Source organism: Python bivittatus, unplaced genomic scaffold (assembly GCF_059951505.1).
Source record: "Python bivittatus isolate LINGU-HERP-01145 unplaced genomic scaffold, Pbiv_v1 ctg000220_np1212, whole genome shotgun sequence".
Taxonomy (NCBI): domain Eukaryota; kingdom Metazoa; phylum Chordata; class Lepidosauria; order Squamata; family Pythonidae; genus Python; species Python bivittatus.
The window spans coordinates 2,996,244-3,020,608 of NW_028277048.1; the positions used below are offsets into that span (position 1 = coordinate 2,996,244).

Here is a 24,365-nt window from a genome sequence, read left to right on the forward strand (position 1 = left end):
ACCCACCATCCATAATGCTTCATTTCTTACAGCTCTTGTATTCCTGATATATTAGAACAAAAAAGACAAACTAAAAATTCCTAGGCCTGATAAAGAAGAAAAATGCTGAAATGTGAGCAATTCCATATTTTAAATTCATTCAGTCATAGCACCATATTGGCCTCAGAAATATAATAGATCTTGCTTTTGCTACCGAATACATTTACTTGGAAATAAGCACCATTTTATTGTAGTTATCAAGTAGAAGTTATAAAATGAACATCTGTAACCATATACATCTCTCCTTGATTATCCCTGATATAAATTTATGCTACAATACATATGTTCATGTCTGGGAGTGCCATAGAAGAATATGGCTGATCTTCTGGAAAGTATATTGCATTTTCAGTAATAACACTTGGTCATGCGTTGTACAAAATCACATTATATTATATGCAAAGTGCATGTCAAACTGGCCCAATTTTTGTCTCTGTGTTGATTTCTATAATAATAGTTTAAAATGGAGAATACAAAGAGGTGGGTTGATCTGGAGCCAGAAGAGGCTTCCCCAAACCATAGCTCTGTGGTCCCTGGGCAAGGGAAAGAAGGCTCACAGAGACCTCTGCTTGGGTTGTGCACATACCCACACAGAGGATAATGCAGCCCCTGCAGCTGTCTTCTTGGTGATCCATTCACCTTCCACCACAGCGCCCAGAAGGGAGATATGCGCTGCAGATTCTCCCCACTCCCTCTGGAGAAAAAAGTTGCTGAGCAAGACTCAGCTTTCTGCTTACCAACTGGAGTATCAGCCTTATGGAAGACTTTCATGAGGATATTCCTCATGGTCTTTCATGAGGATATTCCTCTGACAGAAGAAAAGAGCAGCAGCAGCAGCAGCAACAACAACAACAACAACAAATGTGCAGGAGAGGCTCAGTCTTTCTGGAAACCACAGCACAAATGGCCACAGAGGCACAGAATCCAGCAGCGGACTGGAGGGGGAGCCCTGCAAAAGGAGCTCAGCAGATCTCCAACCTTTGAGGTTCCTCCTCCATGCAATCTCTGAGATTCCTCCTTCATACAACCTAGAATGTCAACTTGCCTTCTATTGCAACAGATGGGAAAACACCACTTTCATGCCAGACACCTTGAACCAGCTTCAACAGAGGGTTCTGTTGTAAGGACATGCTTTCAGCAAGAATTGCCGGGGGCAGGGGCATCTTCACACCATGGTAAGCAGCCTGTGTGTGTGTGAGCCCTTAAGGTACTCTGCCTCTTCTAGATAAAGGAAGCTAACTGAGAACTCTTGCTAAAAGATTAGCCTAACTTTGGAAGCTGGTTGTACGACAAAGAGGAAAGGACATTGAAGGCCCTTTTCTAACTGAGTTGCCCTAATACGAGTGAGCTGCTGTCATTTTAAACTGAAGGGATAATGTCTGACAGTTACTTCTGAATGCTTACTATTGGACACAGATAAACTGAAACAGGAACAGCAAGAATGACATGAGATAATATTAAAAACATGAATGGAACATAAAGTTTTGGTTTTATGTTTGGTCGTTAACAATGACAACCTTTCTTTCAGAAAGGGAGGACAGCTTGTACTAAAATAAATTATCAGATAAAAGTGTGATAATAAATATTTGCTAGCAAGACGTTGACTGGCTTTGTTTCTATTTGGAAACCACTATTGGACATTTTACTTGACACTCAAAAAAATGAAATTTTGATTTTGGGATTTGATGACTGATTTATTTTGCAACTATAGAAATACTTTGTATTAATCTTTTTAATATTTTCTCATTGATATAGATTTATTATGTAATTTTTTAAATATTAGAGTAAGAGGTGAATGTATTTTATATTTATACCTCCACCAAAGAAAGTTGGAAGTTACTTTTTCCTTTCTGTACTTTTTTCTCTTTTGCTATATTTTTTCTTTTACTTTTTTCTCATTGATCTTTTTATATTTTACTTCTTACTGAAATTTAATAAAATTCTTTTTTTATTATTATTATTTCCTCGCTTGAGCACATCCTTGAGAAGCTGCATTCCTATGATCATAAGCTCTGTAAGCCAGCTTAGGCTGGTCATACAAGTCCAAGTTGTTGGGCAAGGTAGTCAAGCTGTAATCTAGAGTTCATCAGAAGAACTGACTGCAAAATACTGTAAAAATGCTAAAATCTTATGCAACTCAGCTAAACAGAGACTAATAACTAAGCTGGCCCAGACCTGGCTGCCAATTATTTAATTGATTAAGTGGTTCATTTAAATGAGTATATCAACTCCATTCCCAATATTAACCATCTACCCTGCATTTTAGACTTTAATGCCTGAATAAATGCTGTGGTGATATCAAAAGCCACAAGGTAGGCTTCAGACATAACTATTCCATGCTCTCTTGACCCCTTTTCTCTCATTCTCTTCTTTTAATGTAGTTTGTATGTCCTTTTGCCTCAATCTGCATTTTCTCTGAATCCTCCTTTCTTCAATTCTATTTCTTTACTACCTGTTGTTTCCTGTTTTCCACAGGCACTGATTGCTTTTTAGCTGCTCCATACACTCCTCTTCCCCTTCTAAAGTCAACCTTTTCCTGATCCCAGGTTCTGTGAGGTTGCTTCACCAGCACCATCATAGCACCACCCCAATCTTGTCTCAGGTCCTGTTTCTGCTTTTCATTTCTTACAGCATTATTCCTCTACTTCTCCTTCCTTCAACTTCCTCTTTCTCTTCACAGTGAACTCTTGTTGCCTATGGGTATAGGTGTGCATCCAGTACAAGCCAGAATCCTATCATGGGCCTCATGATGTCCTTGTACAAATCATGCAAATCACTTAATTCATATCAGTTGCACAAGGTCATGATACACATCTCTTCCTCATCCTTGGAATGGCTCCTTGCTGGGCACAATTTTCTCTTCGTATAAGAAGAGAAAACTAAATATGTGTAATTTACTGACCAACTAAACAATTTCTGTGCCACACTATTCTAGGTCAACCAATCTATGTCCTAAAGGCCATTGCTTCTTGTATCTGTAGGCTAGCTGCTCTCTCTATATACAAATTCATCATATCTATCTTTTGGGAGTGACCATGATAAGAAGAGATATTATGCTTATAGAAAAAAAAGAGGGTATTTCTAATACCTTTTCACCACTCATCTCTGATATCACATCCCAAACCTTTAAAACAGACAGAAGACAAGGAATGCATTTAGCATATGGCCACTATATTTATGCCATCAGAAAAGATTTTGATTGGTGGGGGCTGGAAATGGGCCTCAATGGAGTGGGGGCTGGCCAATGAAGGTATTTATGGTGTAGATCCACCAAGTGCAATTTTCCATCACTCAAGAAACTCTTTTAGTTCTGGGGTAACTTATTCTTCTCAAATCTCTCTAATCCCTTTTTAAAGTCATCTAATTTTGTGACTTTTACCACACTGGATGAAGTAAGTATCACAGATTAGCTATGATAATATAACCCTTTAATCTTGTACCATTCTGCATCATTGGATGATCCATGGTTTGTTTGTTTATTTATGTTTTAGTTTTATAAGGGATGGAGAAGACCTTTTTTCTATCTTTAGGAGTTAAACTGAGAGCCAGATTTTCTCAGAGCAGAGAGATCAGTTATGTCAACTACCAACAGCTATACAGTTTCAAGACTGAAAAGCACAAGGCAAAAAGTTGATTAAATCATGGGAAAAGAATGAAAAAGAAGTGCAGGAATTAAACTACAATAACACCGGGCTGCACCTTCAGGTTAAAAAAGGGCAATCCAATCAACTGTAGTAAATGGATACATCCTAGCATACAATACTATAAAGATTCTTATCTAGCCATTCTATATCATATGTTATAGTTTGAGCTGAAGAGAGTAATCCACCAGTGTCAAGTCAGGAACTATTGTCAAATTCTTATAGTGAGCCTGATGGTGTCCACCTTTTTTGTACAGTGCATAATTTTATAAACTTCTATCACATCCTGCTTTTTCTCAGTTAAAACACCCCATGCAATGTAACCTTTCCTCATAGGAGAGTTATATCAGTCCTTTGACCTTTTCTTCCTGCCAGTCCTGTTGGCTAAAGCTCTCTGAAATATGATAGCACAGATGAAGACCTGCTGTGAAAAAGAAATTAGAACCAATTATCCCAGACACAGGAATGAGGATGGGGGAAATAACCTGGGGTGCTCTAAGCTTGCTGATTTTCAAAGCTTGCAAGCAATTGTACTTGGCAATATCTTAATATAGTACCTACTTAATACCTGCAATTACTGCTCTTGTCTCCATTTATTTCTATATCTTTCTCATCCAGTACATTTGCAACTATACAAGAGCCTCATCATGCTCAAGTGAAAACTAAGTGGATTACTTCTGAAGAAATGAATGGATTGTCTCTTGGAATTCAGTTTCTGCTACACACATTACTTTCTATGCCCCTTAAGAAGTTGTGGGAGCATACTCAACTCACCAAGTTGAAGGCACCAATGCCAAGAGCAATGCCCCCCTCCAGATGGATGCGAACAGAGCTTGTAGGCAAGTGACTTGGTTGGATGAAAGTGTTCAGCTCTCTGCAAACACAAAACAGGTTAGAGAATTCCACTGCAAATTTACCTGCCTGAAGCTAAAAAGCAAAGCTCAAGGATTCTAGTTCATAGGCCTTTTTCACTCTAGGCTTTCAGTCATACAGGGAATTCAATTCTTTCCCCAAGACTCTATGCCAATGTCCAAATTTAAACCTCTAATCCAGAAAAGGATAATGCTTGTTAGGAAGATTATCTTATATAGATCACCATAGTATTGATATCTATTGATATTCCAGCTTTTCATTCATTCATTCATTCATTCATTCATTCATTCATTCATTCATTCATTCAATACTTAAATGAATCCTAATTACTTTCCACTGTTTGCAGGAAGTTGAAAAATAAATATATGCCATAGACTCAGAGGATTTGGCAAATGATAGTGGCTTACATTCTTTTATACTACTGTATCTCTGTTCGTTTTAGAGTCTAAAGACCAAAACCCTTTTCAGTCACTGTGACCCACTGTATATTTTGCACATGGAAGCAGGCATTAAAACAATAAAGAATAATTTGGGGAAAATGTCCAAAGGAGATTGCTTAAAATTTTGGCCATTTTTAATTTTAAAGTTATATATAGTTTCTCATTCTGGACATCAAGTGTGCTGCAGAAGCCACATTGCTATTCCCTACATTTTAGTTAAATAGTACAAATTGGGACATTCAAATCCTCACTCTTCCATGAAATTCATTGGGTGATTTTGGACTCAATAGAAGAAAAGCAAGCTCTAAAGGAAAACCAGGAATAAATACATAGGTATTGATTTGACAATATGTGGGCCTGTGACTATTCTTTTCTCTCTGTTGCATACACTTTCTAGTCAATCAATCAATATTTTATTACGGTCACAGACCATAATTCACTTTTCAGTCATTATTTTTGGGAAGAAAACTCATGTGCAATTCTCAAAAATCAAAAGTACTCTTCTGACAATTTTAGCAGGGACTGAGTAAATCCACACAACCTCCTTTCCCTGGTGCAAGAACAGGCTCCTCTTGGTATTCCAAGCACGCATCTGCACGTCTCCGTTTGCATCTCAGTGTCTGCTGGCAGCTTTGAGACAGCCTGAGGGTGGCTTAAGGTGATATGCTTTGGAAAGTGGTGTTTTTCTTAATATCCTGACTCAAGAAATTGGACAATATAAGGAATGTTGATGTGCCTTGAGGAGTGGCTGAAGCGTCATGCTTTATGTCAGCAGTTCTGTGATTCCCCTTGGTTCTGCCAGTTTTCTGTGGGACCATCTCCTCCAGTCTGGTCCCTGACCTCTTCATCTGCCCCTTAGTCCCCTTTTAGCTAAGATGGGGACTGGATCCCTGGTGCCTATAGCCTTCTCCCCTGTTGATTCAGTCAACATGCAAGCACAAGCACCTGACATTAACGAAGTTCTTTGGGTTGCTGAGTGTTCTTGTTTCTTTGTTGTTCACTGTACAGTTGACCTGTTTTTCTAATAAATGGTCCAGCGAACAGTTAAGAGATATAAAAACAACACTGCCATCTAGTGATCAAGAAGTCCAATTGTCCATTGGGGGATCCAGAGATAGCAAAGCACTGAAATTGACTAACCCATTCTGGGTTTAAGGCATGTAATTGAAATGATTCAACTCTTGTACTTCTGCAGCCTATCTGATGGGAAATTTCCTTCCCAGTGGTTGATGCTCCCAGAGAAGTCTGGCTCCTCATTTCCTCTCTTCATCTTATTTCATTAGGGTACTTTACAGCTTCCCCATTGATTCCCACAGCTAACTTCTTTCTCAAACTCCAGCTGCTCAAAAACATGACATCCAGAGGTTGCATCATGGTCACATTCACCCAGATAACCAGCAGAGGACAGCCAAGAATGACTATGTAAACAATATAATTCTTTGCTGCCACCTAGTAGTTGAAAGGTTGCATAGTCAATCCATAGTTATAAAAAATCAGGAGATGATATGATATGAAAGAACAAAGGAAACAATTGCAGCATGCAGAGGAACTAGGGCATTGTACATGCCAAATGGAAGAGGCTTTTCACATGGGGGATGACATTGGAAGGGTTGGAATTTCAGGTAAGGGACCACCAATTTTGGCCCTTGGAATCTTGTAAAGCTTAAAACTCTATGAACAACAGCAAGGCATGGATCCCTTCTGGATGCATAGTAAAGGTACACTGTGGAGGCACCAAGATTGAAGGAGGCATGATATCCTGTCAGCTCTAGGATGGGAAGTGGCTGTGTGGCTGTGTCCTATGTCTCATCAATTTACAGAGTTTAAATGGGGGATAACATTTAAATATTGCAATGCTTCCTCCTACAGAGTTCTGGAATGGTGCAGTCCTGTGCCTTCTGTCACCACCTGAATATATCTACCTATGCTGAATGGACCAAAGACTTTCCCACTCCAAAACTTGGCTCATGGAGCTGGCTTCTCTTTGTCTCATATTCCTCACTAGTGCTGCTTCTCATTCCTACCTGTGACTAAATCCCCCTTCATTTTACCAGACCTGCCCTCCCAACTCACCTGTAGATGAGGTAGCTGTTACGCACCTTGATTCCTCCTTTTATGAAATTCACCATGTTTTCATCCTGTTAAGAAGCAACAAGTCTCCATGGGTAAAACATAACTCCGTTCCCTGGTATGATGTATCTAGACCATGCCACTTCTAGTTACAAGACAGTCCATCAAAGGCATTCATCACACTTGGCCACCAGCAGGATGACTCCTGAAGGGTTGAGGCTTCATCCCCCAGATTGCTTTCAACAGAAGAAATTTATCTCGAGACATGTGGGGAAAACTAACCTCTGTATCTGCTCCTCTTGCCTGACTGGTTTCATAGAACAGTATCTCATTTTGCATTCAGGTTCTATTTTCCCCACCAAGCAAGCTAATAGAGTGCTTGTACATGGCTACCAGCTGCGTCTGGGGGGGGGGGTAAGGGTGTCAAAGATGGCAAGATGGCACATGGAGCATTGTGGTGCAGCCCCACTCCTTTTAAACGCGCAGGTGACATTGATGCACACACAAAAGGAGCATGCATCATGGGGCTTGCATTGTGATGCTTCATTAACCATCTTGCTGATTTTGATGAACACACACACACACACGGACACCCCTGAGCTACAATCATCATGTGAATAGGGGCACTATTCCAATACTGAAATTACAAGTACTAGAAGAAAAATGGGAAGATACTGGAAAAGAGTAGCAGTTAGGGAACGAGAGGGGCTTTTCCTCCACATTCCCTGCAATTTTCATAGTTAGCACAGATGTTTGGTTAACTGCAGCTCACAAGCTCTGTTATAGGAAGAAAAGTGCTGAAACATATTTCTTGGATTCCGTCTTCCAGGTTTCTTGCACCTCCCTGTCATAGGATTCTATCTCAGAGCTGGGAACTACTGCAATAATGGAATAGAATTTGCTATTAAGCTCTGAAGGGAGAAGAGTTCTCCTTACCTGGAGGAAGGTGAGGGCTGCCCGGTGCAACAAGCATTCTGCATAGCACACTTCAGCATGGAGTTCCTCTGTAACAGGGAAACATGGATTCAGGGAGAATATGCAGTATTCCTAATATTGTCTCTATCATTCACCCTTTACATGTGCACGTTCACCCAAAGGCCATACTGACAGTAGTTGCCCCAGAAGGAAACAACATAATCTCTTTCTGAAAGATACATAAGGACGTCATCCAATAAAGGAAAGCATCTATGATAGGATATTAAGTCAAAGTCAAAGTTTATTGATTAGCCCTTAGACTATATCAAAATACAAAATTTCAGACACAAAATATTAATAAAACCCTGTGTAAAAACAAATAAAATAAAAATAAAATAAAATACAGTGATTAAATGTACAAATAAGTGTGAGAACAAATTATATTTCCATGTCACCCTTACAATTTACCCCAATCAACCCCACGTACACAGATCTCAACCGTATTGTTTTACTCAAGTACCAAGCTGTATTATATGTTATTTTCAAATTCTGACCACACATAAAATATGTTGTTTTAATATGTGGTTCCCAATATGTTATTTGTTTAATGTGTGGTCCAAGATACATATCTCTCTCCTTCTTATACAAATTACAGTCAAATAATATATATGCTAAGTCTTCTATCTCTGACGCTGCACAGATACAAATGCGTTCGTTATAAGGAATACGATGAAACTTCCCATATCCAACCATTGTGTCAAGCTGGTCAAACCTCGCTCGGGTAAATACTTCCCTAAGGTGTTTTGGCATTTGTATCTTTAAATAGTTGGCAGTTTGAAAAGTATGTTTATATTGGCTCAACCATTTCAAATTGCCAACCTTACTAATGGTGGCTATATCTTTCTGTGCTTCTATATCCGAGATTCTTTGAGCAGATCTCTTTTTGACTTGTTCTCCAGTTGCACAAGAGACAGGAAGACCACAGCATCTTACATAATTTGTCAATTGTATAATCCAGGTGGTCTGTAATTGGGATTTTATCTGTTCTAGCAAACACAACTTTGAAAGTCTGTCACTTTCCATTTCATTGATTTTACACCAATAGTTATGTGCTCTGATTTTAGGCAGTGAATATATTGTATAAATTCCCAGTTCAGCTCTAACTGCAGCAGCTGAAGTCCTTTTATCTACACCCAAAATGCTTCTCAGGTGCTGGGACTGTGTTCTAATAATGAAGTGGAATTTAAGCCCCAAACTTCTGCTCCGTATAAGAGCTTTATATACTTTAATTATTGGGGCTAGGGAACCTGGATAACTATGATTTTTTAACTTAAACAGTAGATTCAAATGGTGCCCACCAAGGTAACTTGATGGTAAAACCAGCAATTTAAATTGTATCCAGAAACCTTAGTGGACTGTAGCACAGGTGTACAAGTAGTCCTCACTTACCAACTGCTTTATTTAGTGACCGTTCAAAGTTATGACAGTTGGAAAAAAACAGCTTTGCAACCAATCCTCACATTTACAGCTGTCATAGTATCCCATGGTCACGTGATCGCTGTTAGAGTGCTTTGCAACCAACACATATTTACGACCATTGCAGCGTCCCATGGTCACGTGATCACCATTTGCGAGCTTCACAACCAGCTTCCAACAAGCAGAATTAATAGAGGATGTGGAAGTGAAATCACAAGTTGCGGTCATGTGATGTCTCACTTAACAACTGTGGTGATTCACTTAACAATGGAAGCAGAAGTTAGTCTGGCATGGTCGTGTGATTTTTCACTTAGTTACCACAGCACTTAGCAACAGAGTTGCCAGTGCCAATTGTGGTTGGTAAGTGAGGACTACCTGTAATGTGCTCCCACATCAAATGCTGGCTAACATATAGGTCATTGCACTTTGGACCAACTGAAGCTTCTGAGAGAACACTGTGGTAGTCCAGGCAGGAGGTAACAAAAGTATGAGTCACTATGGCAAGATCCTCTCTGATGCACCAACCAAAGCTGGGCAAAGACCACCTGGGCTATGGCTCCCACCTACTGTTCTAGCAAGAACACGAGTCCAGGAAGATTTCCAAGTTGTGCACCTGCTTCTTCAAGGGTAATACTTCCCCCTCAAGAGACACACTGGCACAATCAAAGAGTCTCAATGCACGAATAGTAACTCTATCTTGCTAGGATTCCATTTTAGCCTGTTTTCTTCATCACAACCTCCAGGCACCAGGAAAACTTCATCACCAGCTAGGCCCAAGGTAACAATATACAGGTAGAGCTTGATTTCGACGGCAATTGAGACCGGGATTGCCATCACTTAGTGATGTGGTCGTAAAGCACAACATCACATGACCACATCATTTTAGTGATGGCAATCCTGGCAATTCCAATTGCTGTTGTAACCCCAGGACATGTGGGTTGTTAAGCAGGAAGAGGCGGGAGTCCCAGGTAAGGCGTGGTGGGGGTCCACAGGTGCCACAGTGGACGTGGGGGTGGGGATGCCATAGGCAGGTTGGCAGAGGCCGCAGGCAGTCTGGAAGAGGCCTCAAGCAGGCCAGCGGAGACTATGTGAAGGTGGGGGGGTGCTGCGGGCAGGCACACACTACAGAGGGTGGGAGGGCAGGGGGTGCTACAGAGCACGAGATCCATAGCAGGCTCTTCAGGAGGACTCCATAGTGGGCTCCTTGGGAGAAAAGCTGCAGGAGCAACTTACTGGGGTTACTTGCAACCTTCCCTGCAAGGTTGCCCATTGACTTTGCTTGTGGGAAGCCAGCAGAGAACATCAAAATGACAATCCCGTGACGTGGTTCACTACTACATCATAATTGTGAGCTGGGCACCCAAGCACCTGGATCATGATCATGTGACTATAGGGACACTGCAATGGCCAGAACTTCAAGGACCTGTCATAAGTCCATTTTTTCAGCACTGACGTAACTTTGAACCATCGCTGAATTAATGGACGTAAGCTGAGGACTATCTGTAAAGCTGTACATCATTAGCATACTGCTGATATTGAACCCTGAATCATTAAATGCCCTCTCCCAGTAGTTTCATGTACATGTTAAATAGTAGGGAGGAGAGGACTGACCTCTGTAGCACCCCACACAGAAGGAGTCTCTCCTCCCTAGTTCCCCCCAAAAGAAACTTTCCAATGAGAAAAAAGCAGAACTGCTGAAAGACAGTGCCTCCTCTAATCCCCAGCCCCACAACTGGTACAGAAGGAAACCACGGTCATTGTACTAAAATCTGCTGAGAGATCTAAATGGACTAGGAAGAGTGTACTTCCCCCATCAAAGTCCTGACAAAGGCCATCCATTAGTACAACCAATGCCTTGTCTGTCCCAGGCCCAGACTGCAGAGGATCCAGATAAATCACTTTTTCTAGGGTATTCGTGCTTCATCCCCCACCATTATCCCAACAACCTTCCCTAAAAAGGGATGATTGGAACCAGATGATAGTTATTTAAAACACCAGATCCAGGGATAGCCTTTTACGGAGGGGGTGGACTACTTCCTCTTAAGACCATCAGCAATATCCACTCTTGCAATGAGATGTTGACATTCTCCCACATCCAGGAAACCATCTGTCCTCCATCAGCTACCTAAAGGAACCAAGAAAGACAAGCCTCCAGCCCACAGGTGGCAGAGGATACCTTAGAGAGTATCCTATCCATTTCCTTGGAGGACACAGGCCAAAAAGAATCCCAGGTAACACAGCAAGACAGAGCACCAGTCACTACCCTTGATCCTGCCCATCTGGAATCAAGACCTGAGTGGATTTGATCAACTTTAGAGTTTATATCTACTCCCTCCTGTCTTCCAGCCTCTGCCCACATTAAGACAAATAAAATATTGTCTTGGCTCTCAGCACTTTGAATTTTAACTCTTCTCACCTTCTGTACAAGCATCTCCACCTTGCCGACTAGAGAAGGTACCAGTCACAGTGGTTCTCCTCCGAAATCTATCAGGGGAACCAAAAGCAGTTGAATTACTAGATTCTTCATCTTCCTCCTTCTCCAACCCCCACCCCCAGCAGATCACTCCCCACCAGAAGCCCTCAAGCATAATGCACGAGCAGCAACTTTGAGCAACCCTCTACTACTTCTCTGGGTTTATATTCACCCCACAACTATTTGTCCTTTTGCACCCACATGTTCATCCCATTTTTAAATTGAGAAGGGAATAAGCACTTAAAATCTCAGATCCCATACCTTGGTCAAGGAAGAATTAAATACCCACCAATTAATGAGGCAATCAGGTCAGACTTTGGGGAAAATACTGGTTATTTAGAAGCAACATTCACAAGCTGAACAACCTGTCATCCCCTCTGCAGTGGTCACAGATCATGGCTGCAGAAACAAATCTCTCCCCACCCCCCCATTCCAATGCTAGTTCACACCTCTGACAGATCTCCTGGGCTTCTTTCATGGTGTGCCCTGCATGGACAATATCCTCATGTTCAAAGGTCATCATGGCTTGCATCTCTAGGATGGTGGCATAAATTAAGGCATGGTACATGCTCTCTCCAGTCCTGCCAAAAGGGATCAACAATGAAAGACAAAAGATACATATGGTTCAAGGCAATATAGTGACTTATTCATTAAGGAAACAATAGGGCAGAATGCATTGTTTTGTCCAGTTTCTCAGACTTTGTTAATAATTATTAGCTTTTCCCACGTGAATTCTATCCATATCCACTGAAGGAGCAATCCCCAGTTCTACAACAGATAAAAGGAATTGTTGTATACAAGGCATTAAAAAAGGAGGAAGATTAACATTTAAAAGTTTGGGAATGTTCAGCCAAACTATAAATCTTCAGTTGAACCCTACAAAGTCCAAAGCTGAACCTGTTAAGTTCAGCCTATGCCCTGGGAATCAAATCAATGTAGTTTTATTAAAACTAGCACTGAAATCTACAGATATGGCTTTTTAGTCTAGTAAAGGGACCCAGCAAAAGTCATATTTGAATTGTGGGTGGATTTCAACTATTTCCTCTAACTTTTTTCCCACTCTCCCTCTCCTCCCTGCCACCCACCCGGACGCTTTTGCGATTGCTACCCTCTTGCTGCACTTGCATGGTTGGTTTATCTGTGGTTTATTGTATTTTGGGGGATCCAGCCATGGTCTGTTAATATAGTGGGTTAACAGGCTAACCCATATTTGTCTGATGTAACCTGGGCTTAGGGTTTAGCATACATTAAGTGAATGCAGCCTTGCAGTGAGCTTTTGCTAACAATGGGGGAAGAGTTACTGCTCACAAGGGTGGCTTCGGATTTGATGTGCATCAGTTTTGTAACATGGATTTAAACTGGAATGGGAGGGAAAAATCAAATTCTTAATGTGCATACTATTTAAGGCATTTGTATGTATGTTACTTTTTCTAAGCTCAAAGCAGGTTAGACAAAAATAAGGTACATTTATTAAAACAGAGTACAAAAAATACTATTCCTCAATTTTAACAAAATGTATTTTTTAAAAGTGAGTCATCCTAAGAATTAAAGTTACATGGTATGGCCATTGTATTCATTTTACCGTCTAAGGACCCTGTGAAATACATAAATTTAACAATCCTTTCAGAATTTGTAACAGTAAGAATGCATGCTTTTCCTAAATGTTTCACTTCATAAAATGAAAACTGCAGTAAAACAGTTTCCCCATTGATTTCCCTATCTTTATTTTAAATTGTAGGGGTCATAAATGCTGTCTTCCTAAACTGCATCACTCAACACTGCACAATCTTTACATGCTTTGGGCTTGAATAAGACCTTGTGGGAGCCACTGACTATTGCTCAACAAGTGCCTCTTCCTCCTTTTCCCCATACAGGATATATAACTTTCTCCATCCTTGCAAGTAGCAGGCAAAGAAATACAGCAGGGGTCCTGCAGATCACCCACCAAGGAGCTGCTGTTACTAGTGACAGCTATGTGACTTCAGTAACATTTAGTTCTGTATTTTGCCACCCAACCTATCAGCATAAGCCTGGCCTCCCTGCAATAAATCTAAAACACCAACTTCCAGCTGCAATATATTTTTAGAATATTGCAGCATATATCCTGCTGTCTTCCCCGCAAGCTACATGAAATACTTATGAGCTGAATCCCTCACTGGAGATCTAGACAGCTGCTGGATAGGAGCATTATAGAGCACCCAGCATTGACTTTTCTGGAGAAGCTAGAAGAACACAGCTTGCCTTGTTTCAGACTCACAAAGAAAAATGAATCAAGTAAACCAAGCAAATTCCTCCCCGTTTGAGCTTACTTAAGTCCAGTGCCTGAGACACAACTCTCCTTCCATTGCATCCCACAAATGGGCTTCATCTGCATAGCCATGAACACTGTAATTGGGGTTCCCTAGTTGGAAAGTGCTGGAGGAGGATTTAATTCAAGAGAACAGTCAGGGACCCTGGTAATAGTCAGTGGGTGGGGGGAGGTAATAAACACTTGTCCTGTGTATAAGATGATTCAGCTTGGGCACTTTCAATTTACCTGGGCTGCAGCATTTCCAAGCTCTCACTGAACTGGTTATGCAGGAAACAGTTCAGCGCCTCTGTGCACTCAGCTAGGGCAGTCTCCAGGGAAGTGCTGTGGGTAAGAAAAGAGAGCTAGTTATCACAGATGTTCTTCTAAGGTTTGGCTATTACTGGAAAACATGGTCTAAGTGAGCAGCCATCAAAGGAGGCATTGATTTGCCCCTATGGGAAAAGTAGTTCTAGGAGTGTTTTAAGGGCAAATGGCAGCATTTAACTCTAGCCACATCAGAAATTCTACCCCCCACCCCTGAATAGCTTCCTACCATTAAAGTTTTTATTTATGTTTTAAGAGAAACAAATAATATCCTCATTTAATTACTCTTACATTAGCTGTAGAAGGCATAGATAGGAAAGCAGTGACGTGCTCAATGACTGATCAAAGGAAGTATAAATGTTTGCCCTGCATCCTTTCTAAAACTGTAAGAGAAACTCCCTCCCTCCTATGGGGACAAGGAAAAGCCTTTCATTTGGGATTGTCGAAGGAAGCGGTTGGCTACTTGTCACACTTGCTCGGCTCAGGTGTTCTCCCAAACACAGAATTCTTACGTCTGACAACACTAAGCAAACACAGGCTTTGCCAGCATAGTCACCCCACCTTGCTCAAACAGGACTGGCCTTTCAGCAAACTCTCCAACTGGCAATACTTGATCATTTCTCTAGTTTAGTGTATTCTGCACTAACCCATTGTATCTCTTCAGGATTCTAGACAGGTATATTCTCCAAATTTAGCTAAACATGTCAGGAATTGAATTGAAGATGCTAGAAGTACAATCACACACCATTTTAATTTTAAGAACTGGGGGGAGGGACACTTAGGAAACCACTGTGGATGCAATTTTGACTGAGCTAAAAATTAAAAAGAGCCATGAGTAGGAAATGGGAGATAGTTATAATTATCAACAAGGTGCACCAGCAAGTAGCCAATATCTGTAGAAAGTCATAAGGGCTAATGGAATGTAAACTGGCAAAGGAAGCAAAAAGCAACAAGGTATGTGTATGTGTATGTGTGCATGTGTGTGTTTGCTTTCCCCTCATGTTGTGTCTGTGTACATATATGTGTGCACTGGGGAGCATAGGGTAGGTTGCATATGCTCTATTGTGGGGTCAGGTGACTAGGAGGAAGAGCAGCTTAGAATGGAGGAGTTGCCAGTATGAGCTGGCGCTGTTGTGGCCTCTCCCCCAGAGATGCACTGGGGGACTTTTTCCTGGAAAATTTTTCCCTGCAGCCCCAAGCTGGATCTAGTCCATTTCTGAACCTGATCTTTCTTTTGTCAGCTTCTCTCACCATACCGTATTTGGTCCTGTCCTGTTCAGTTTTTAGAGAGTTATTCTGCTGATGGGGGACGGAGCCCCCAGACCCTTTGCTTAATTTCTTCCAACATTCCATTGGATTGAAGGGAGTAAAAAGGTGTTTTTGGCTCTGCTGAGAGTAAAAGAAGAAGGGGAAAACCCCCCAAAGGGCTAGACAGTACCACCTTTGCTTTGGTCTTCTCCCCAAAGAGGAATGGTGTTCAAAAGAAGCTAAGCAGAACGACTGACACCGGGGGCAGGGGGCAACCCAAGATATGGAAAGAAATAGCACATTTGGCTATCGAGAATATGTTTAAGTGCTCTTATGCATGGCAGTGCTAAAGCGCTGCTTTTCAGTGTTGGAGCTGGCTAAAAACGATGCCAGTTGCAGGAAGAGCTGACTGCATTTCTAGCCCTTAGCAGTGAAGCAGAGTAGAGGTTCTGATGGCAGCAGAAGTGGGAAGGGAACAAGGCAAGGTAGAAAATGCCTCCTTTGGTGCCAATTACTGGCAGAAATCTGAGCGTTGGAGAAATGGCAGCGAAGCAGTTGTTCTTCTGTGGGAAGGGAAACTGGGAAAATAGCTCTTCAGCTGCCATTCCATGGGAGAAGTAGGTCTTTTGAGTGCCAGGGGAACTTATCCCCCAAAGACCCTCTCCCCATCCTTCTCTTCCCCCACTGCTCCTACCACCCAAGCAGGGTGGAAGCAACATTCCTGCAGGAAAGCTGCCCATGGGTGCAGGCAGAAGAGCCCTGTAGAGCCAGCAGCTTCCCGGGGAAGCAGCTGCATGTGTCCAAGACCACAGGACATGTCACCTGGGTACACAGCAGCAGCATGCAGATGACACGTCTCAAAACAACCATTGAAGGCTGTTCTTCACACTTGCCAGCGGTCCATGTCTGACAAATATCAAGGTCATATATCTCTAGTGGTCTACTGGTTCAGTATTGGACACTTGTATAAAAAGTGCCCCACAGTTTAGGCTCCGCAGCATAAGCCATAGAATGGTGATAGCTAGCTGTATCTCAGGGAAGTACCTCTGTAGGTGACACTCCTGTGGTACAGTGGACTTTCCATAGGGGAAAGCAGGACTTTTGGATGCCAGAAGAACTGATATTCAAACACCTGCTTCCTCTCCTTCTCCTTCCACCTCTTCTGCCACCAAAGGTTGCCAGAGCAGCATGAGAGATGGCTTTTGCCATAGAGGAAGACTCTCCCATCGCCAAAGGGCAAATGGCCCTAAATACCAGTGGACAAGGATGGGGCATGCCTCAAGTGGCTAGTAGAAACAGGGCAGGCCTCCAACTTTAAATTTACCTTAGAACAATTGGCTGCAGATTAACTCATCAACACAGCTTGTGGTGGTACAATTGGAAAAACACCACTTTTGCAGCACAGCAAGAAACTATGAAGGGAAGTTGCCTTTGCAGGAATGGGATGAGTGGGGTGTCTTCACACTGGGTCGAAAAGGACACATAGATGAGCCCTAAGTCTCCAGCACCAAACCAATTACATCTGAAATCTTGAAGAGGTTTCTGGATATCATCTTGGAGCACCTTTCTATGATGTTTGAGAAACCACAGAGGATGGACCTATTGCCAGCAGATTGGAGAATGGGAAATCTTTAAAAGCGGGGTGGGGGAGAAGATCTAGACTGGTCAGCTTGATGTCAATTACCAGACAAAACTCTGAAATAGATCTGATAAAGCATCTGATTACTGAGCATTTGGAGAAGAATGTATTACTTGGTGGGAGCCATGGGTTTGTCAAGAATAAACCATGCCAAACCAACATATTTCCTGTTTGGTTTCTTTCTGACAGAGTTTGGTTTACCACTAGGATGCAGTGGGCATAATGGACCTTCATTTCAGCAAAATATTTGACAAAGTCTTCTATGAGACCCCAATACAGAAGATGGCAAACAGTGGACTGGAAAATGTTACCTTTAGATACAGAACCAAGTAAATAATCATACCCAGCGATGTACATGAATGGATCTGCATCAAGCTGAAACGACCTATTGAAGCCATATTTCAGGGACCCATTCTAATCCCTATGCTGTTCAACATATTTATAAAGGATTTGGATAAGTTAATAGAAAATATGATTATCAAATTTGTGGACAAAAGAAAGATGGGGCAATAGCAAACACCTTGGAGGGCAATATCAAGATTCAGGGGGATCTTGATAGATGACAGAAATCATCAACATGAATTTCAACAGGAACAAATTCAACATTCTGAATTTGAGTAGGAAAATCTTAAGGCATAATTTTAGGATGGGGGAGATGATCCTGGCAGCTGTATATATGAAAAGGATCTGGGTGTCTTGATGGATCACAGGGCGAACATGAATCAACAGTGTGATACAGCTGTAAAAATAGCAAATGCAATCTAGGTAGCATCAACAGAAGTATAACATCAGGAAGTTATTATTCCTCTCTATCCGCATTGGTCGTCTAGACCATAGCTAGAATATTACATCTAGTTCTAAGCACCATATTTTAAGAAGGACGTTGACAAAGTAGAATATATCCAGAGGACCACACTCAAGATGGTAAGGGACTTGGAAGATAAACTTACAAGGGATGGTTGGAGGCACTATCCATGTTTTGCCTGGACAAGAGAAAACTGGGGTAAGCTGTAAATTAGACCACAAGAAGTTTCTGATCAGTTAAATGGCAGGGCAAGTCAGCAGTGGGAAGCAGAGCCGATGGGACCCATGCACCCAGAGATAGCTTCACAAGGTGGGGGGAGGTCGCCTCTACTTCTCCTGAGCTCTCCAAGTGGTTGGTTCCATTAGATGGTCATGTTTTCCTCCAAACCTCACATTCTGTGATTTTATGATTTAAGGCAAATATCTCCCCATTAAAAAAAATAGATCTTCCCATTAAAGAAATCCAATGAATTCCACAATGTAAAAATTTCACTTCCTCAATATTTCAAAGGATTCTAAAATAGCCCTGCTCTTAGGTAACAAATCTGAGAGCTTAAGAAAGGTCCTATCAGTCACACTACCAGCTGTAATAACTAATATTGTTGTAATGTACTTTGCAGTTTCTCATGAGTGTCATGTTAAGTACTATCTAATATTAGGACCTATGATGATCAATAACCAATCAATGACAGTCCCACATCCTTGACTCAAATTTGTCTCAGTCGTGGGACTTATTCTGCAATGTAGTAACTGCAGCTCTGTATCAATATCAATCTGGCTTATACAAGAAAAATGCTGGCACTAAAATAAGAGGTAGTTATCCATCATCTGTGCTTCATGAGTAGTGTGCCTACTCATGAGAGACACAGAAGAATATAGACAACTTAGTGTGTTTCTAAACAATAGCAGCTCTAAACTGAGAGTGTACCAACTCAATCAATGAGTGAGGTGGTTCATCAAATACTGGTAAACAGTGGGAGCAAACACCAGGAACAAACAGAACTACCACTGACACTGTGTTATGTAGGCAGGCAGGCAGGCAGGCAACTGTACCTGGGCATCAAAAATCCAGATGATCACTAGATGGAAGCAAAGAGACACAGAAAGCCCTCTCTGATGCCATCTAGTAGGCATATCAATTTCTGCAGCTCAGATATAGTAATCCTCCCACTAGGAGGTGGTCAGCCATCCCAGCAGCCAGCAAATGCAATATACAAAAAGCCAGGTCATGCTTCAGCTCATACACAGGGTGTAATGCGGTTCTTTCAGGAGGTCTTCTGTGCAACCACCCAGTATTGTACAATATTTTATCTCCCTGCCCCTTTAAACATGTCCTATTCTGAATTCATTTTCACCAACAGGTTTGAATGCCTTTCCACTTTCATTAGAAATATTTTTATGTGGGTATTAGGTAGCAAGTAGAAGTGTTTAGATGTATAATTTATACCTTGATTAACCAAGTACACGATGCATAACTATGGTCAATCTTATAAACTAAGCTCCTATTTTAAGCTTCCATTTTGAGATAAAAATAATAATTTCGACATTCGACATTCAAGCCGCAGTATTTCAAAATTCAGTTTGAAAACTGTAAAAATTTCTCTGTAAAAAAAAAAAAGTTCATGCTATACCACTGTGGTCTGTGAACCTGGGAGATTCTGGTTCAAATCCATTCTCACCTATGGAAGCTGACAGGGTGAACTTTTGTTCAATCACTCTCTCTCAGTCCAACCTACTTCACAGAGGAGTTATTATTATTTGTTAGATTCAAATGACTGTCGAATCAATAAGATTTGAGGCAGGTAGTTGTGAGAAACGATTGGAGAAGAAAAAGAGCTGTGTATGCTGATTTGAGCTCCTGGAGGAAAAATGGCATATAACCCTAACTAGGCAGCAGCAGCAAATGGGTCAACAAAGGGATATGCAAGATAGTAGTTTTAAAAAATAGGATTTTAATTTCTCTGATCCCCAGCAAATATTGTAGGAATTATAGTCATAAAGAATTGGAGATACTTAGGCTTTCTTACAAGGGTTAATTGATATTTCCTATAAGGAAATTCTCTAACTTTTTCTATTTACTTGGTTTGCTTTGCTTTAATTTGAGGGAGGGGGAACCCCATTCTGCAAAATTAGTGGATTGCTAGCCACCATAGCCATCTCCTGAACCAAACCATGCCCCGGTGCCGTATCTCTGTGATCAACTCTTTGTCCAGATTAACTCAGTAACAACAGGTAGTAGTAGTAGTAGTAGTAGTAGTAGTAGTGTCATAAGGCCACCTAATCAGCATTGATTCAGTGGACTTCTTGACTAATGCCAATCACTTCCCTGTTCAGAGGCTGAGCACCAAGAGTACCTTCATCTTTTTCATTGCCATAGCTGCAGAAGAGAGAGACTCACTCCAAACTTGGGTGGTACCTTGTTTCCCCCAGTATTGCATTTTTCAGCAGGTTAATTTTTGCATTCTATTGTAAAGCTACTAAAATTGGGGTGGGAACCCATCTGAGAGTTTTGCCCTGAGAGTTCTACTTACAGCCCTGCATTGGCACAGTCGACTTGTGAACTTCCCTGGGACATCCAGGTGGCCATTATGAGAACTATGATGCTGATCTACACAGGTCTCTGATGGACTCTGCTTAAGAACGGCTGTTCTGGATCAGACTGAGTGATGACCACAATACCTGTGTCCCTCACAAGCAGCGAAAACGGGCCTGCTTCCTACACTTTCTACTATGATGATGCCAATGTAGCAGAGTGGATAAAGTGTTGGACAAGGACTGAAGAGACTTAGGTTCAAGTCCACCCAGAGCTACTGAACTTCCCTCAGAGACTGGGGGCCAATCACTCTCCTTTAACCCAACTGCCTCTCAAATTGTTATTGGATGGACAAATGGAAGGAAATAACAAAATACAGTGCTTTAAAGTTCAACTTCGAATTCTAGACTTCAGCAACTAAATTTTCAGTTCCAGGCATTTGCTGTTTATATTGAACCTCTATTAAGGATGCAGATATGAGCAGACATTCAACTGCGATTATATGATCGCTTTTTCAGAATGGAAAGCTTGTAGGTAAATAATTACTTGCAAACTCCCCTGGAACATAAATGTAGCTGAAGCAGATTTCACTTGGGTTCGAGAAAAGAAGTTTAAAATAAGCTCAGTAGTGTACTGTATTTATCTAACTGCTCAAACTTCAGTTGCCTGGATTGGTTAGATTTCCACCCCAGTTCCCACCATGCAGCCCTGGGAGGGGAGGGAAAATGAGCTGAAATGCCTACACAGTCGGATGGGGATGGGGATGGGGATGGGGATGGGGATGGGGATGGGGATGGGGACGGGGCCAGCAAGCGGGCTTCCCGGACGGCCCCCGAAGAGCGCTCATTTTCCCTCGGCGTCCCCTCCCAGGGATCCCTGCATCTCTCCCAGCCATCTCCCGCACCGATCTTGCCCCGCCCCAAACCTGCCATCCCCGGAGGGAAGGGATCCTACACCTAGTCAGCTATACCAGCTGTTAGGAATCCGCCCAAAGGGGCAGCGCCCATTTTGGAAACTTTCTAGCCGGCTTAATAAAACCATTCCCTCCCCATGGCTGTCAGACTTTTCGTTCCCTCACGGGGAACATGGCTGCGTTTCTGCTCTGAAGACCATTCGCTGGCAGGGAAGAGGAGCAGCACTTGCGGGCGCCTCCGCCTCCGGGGCTAGTCGCAGCCTGGCGGGGGGCTCGGGGGTCTCCCGCTTGAGGGAGAGAGGGCGGGGTGCTCCCCCGGCTCAGGCTGCCCAATGTCTCTTCGGAAGACGGGCCTGGCTCCGCGGGAGGGACCCGGAAATCCGCGCCTCGCCCCCTCCGTCCTCGCCCGCCTAGAGCCGTTTTCGTGCCTTCGGCGCGGGGAACGCTTTCTGCGGGTTCGCGCCTCTCACCGCCCGCCCGCACGCCTGCCAGGGAGTGACTCTGCATTGCGGATACCTGAAGCGGGCGAAGCAAAACGCTCCCCTCGCCAGGAAGAAGAAGGGGGATTGGGGGACGGAAGGAGAAGAGACGGAGCCGGCGGCTGTTCCGCACCCGCGGCTGCAGGCCAGCTGCTCGCTGCTTCACTCGCCGCCTTACCTCGTCCTCCTGTGGCCGCTTTCCAGAGCCATGCTGGAGGGCGCGAGCGATCGTGGCTGCCGCTCCGGAGCCTGAAGCCTGTGAGACGACACGCAGGCGAAACGGCCGGTCCGGCCCGGGTAGACTCCGCCCCGCAGGTGCCTTGCTGCCCCTACCTGAACCGCGCTGCGTAGGTGACACGGCTGCTCTGCCACCGTCTTCTCTCTCGCCCCATCACGATCCCTTCCCGGAGTTTCCTTTCAAGTTTGGAGGAGAGTGGAAGCCAACAGCGCCACACAATCGCTCTCGCTCTCCCCGTCTTCCTCTTCCCCAGCAATTGCTACGTTCTGTCTTATTTTTCCTGACGAGGGCTCTTAAAACCATCTCTCTTTAGGAAAGGTTTTGCTTGCCCTCTGGCTATTCAAGCAAAAGGAGCAGGTCTATCTTGATCCCATCACCTCTTAAGATAAGGAGGGGATCTGAAGCACTTGCAGCTCTTACAGCAACTCTACTGTATAAGGCAGGTCACCGCTATTATGTACAAGATGCATGTGGCAAGGCTAAGACTGAAAGGCTACAGGTAGTCCTCATTTAACAATCACAATTGGGACAGCAACTTGGTTGCTTGCTAAATGAAACTGCAACTGTACTTATGATCTTACTTCAGCTTCCCTTTGCTTTACAGACCTGCGGAGGTCTTAAATGTGAGGATTGGTCACAAAGTTACTTTTTCATCACTGTCATAACTGCAAGCAGTCACTAAATGAGGCAGTCACTAGACAAGGACTACCTGTAATATGGTAGAAGCTTACAGTAGAACTAAGATTCAAATCAAGGATTTTATGCTGTACACAGTGCTTCACCATATTAACTATCTTACCAACTTGGACCAACTCAGAGACAAAGACACCATCTGTTCCTCAACTCTAGAGCAATGAGATCTGAGTCATCCTTTCACATGCAATTCAATAATTGAACCTGGGTACTCTGACATAATTTAAAGCCTTTGGGTGATAGTTTACTCAACTAAAGCTATGTATATTGTAAAATTATCCAGGCAGAGTTATTTTAAGCCATTTTGCTGCCTAAAACCTAGAATGGTTAAGATATTTTCCCTTAACTTGGCTTATTCTAACAGCGGTGGGGGATAATATCTTCCACCACATCCTAGGGTTGCAGGCTAACTTAGAGGGTGTAGACAGGTCATATAATCTGCACTCTCCTGACCTCCAACTTCTTCCACCACATCTTCACTCTGAGTAGCTGTTGTCTCCAACTCCAATGATATAGCTAGCATTAGTGAACTAACACCCATTGTGGCAATTATTTTCTTGGGAAGAGCTTTCACATGAGCCTAAAAAGCCCCAAGGCTCATTGGGCTAGCATATGCAAAAAGATTTAAATAAATGAAAAAAAAAATCACAGTTCAAACTGCTGTGCAACTGGGGGAAGTGTCCATGAATGGAAGTACCAGAGATTCCAAATAGATAGCACTGGACAATCTCTTTCTGGTTCTCATTTTTCTATTGTAATTATGTTCCCATTATAATCCTAATCACAGTAAAAATGAAGCAAGAGAAAAGTGACACATTATTGGCTTATTTATAATGTGACTTCTTAAAATAACGTAACTTCCATTTTCTTCTAGTAGGGTTTTATTTCGCTTACAGGAAAAATAAGCATCGTTGTGTATTGGGAGGGAGGCAGTGAGTTTCCTCTGCCATCAACTTCATCGAATACAATGTGTCAGGCTCCAGTTTTAGTAACATGATGCCAATGAGTGAAATGAAAGTCTGACCTGGCCACCAAAAGAAATGCCAGCCTCAGCTGCATCCTTGAAATGTCTTTTACAAACAGAAAGAGCCTCTTCATGTGTATCCCCTGCAAGAAACAAGGTAGCTTCACCATCTCCCACTGATCTGTTCAATCCATATTGTGGTCAAACCTGTTTGGGTTTTTTTTAAAAAAAACACCCAAAGTGTTGGTGAACAAGGGACATGGTATGGGGAAGTCCACAGGGGAAATACTTTAAGCAGCTGGTTCTGTTTAATAGC

At 42.5% G+C, this 24,365-nt stretch overlaps 1 protein-coding gene across 1 annotated transcript in view; it reads right to left on the reverse strand.

The window, feature by feature from the left end:
* The window catches only part of LOC103058386 (tetratricopeptide repeat protein 39A-like), a 34,316-nt gene extending 11,797 nt beyond the window's left edge, over positions 1–22,519 (reverse strand). Inside the window, exons 1-7 of the mRNA XM_007432105.3 lie at positions 22,333–22,519; positions 14,461–14,556; positions 12,374–12,505; positions 11,868–11,935; positions 7,997–8,064; positions 7,064–7,128; positions 4,452–4,551 (exon numbers count right to left, since the gene is read on the reverse strand). Coding sequence (XP_007432167.1) covers positions 4,452–4,551; positions 7,064–7,128; positions 7,997–8,064; positions 11,868–11,935; positions 12,374–12,505; positions 14,461–14,556; positions 22,333–22,364 — 561 coding nt within the window. The 5' untranslated portion in view covers positions 22,365–22,519. The remainder of the gene's footprint in view (positions 1–4,451; positions 4,552–7,063; positions 7,129–7,996; positions 8,065–11,867; positions 11,936–12,373; positions 12,506–14,460; positions 14,557–22,332) is intronic.
* Between the last annotated feature and the right edge of the window lie 1,846 nt (positions 22,520–24,365).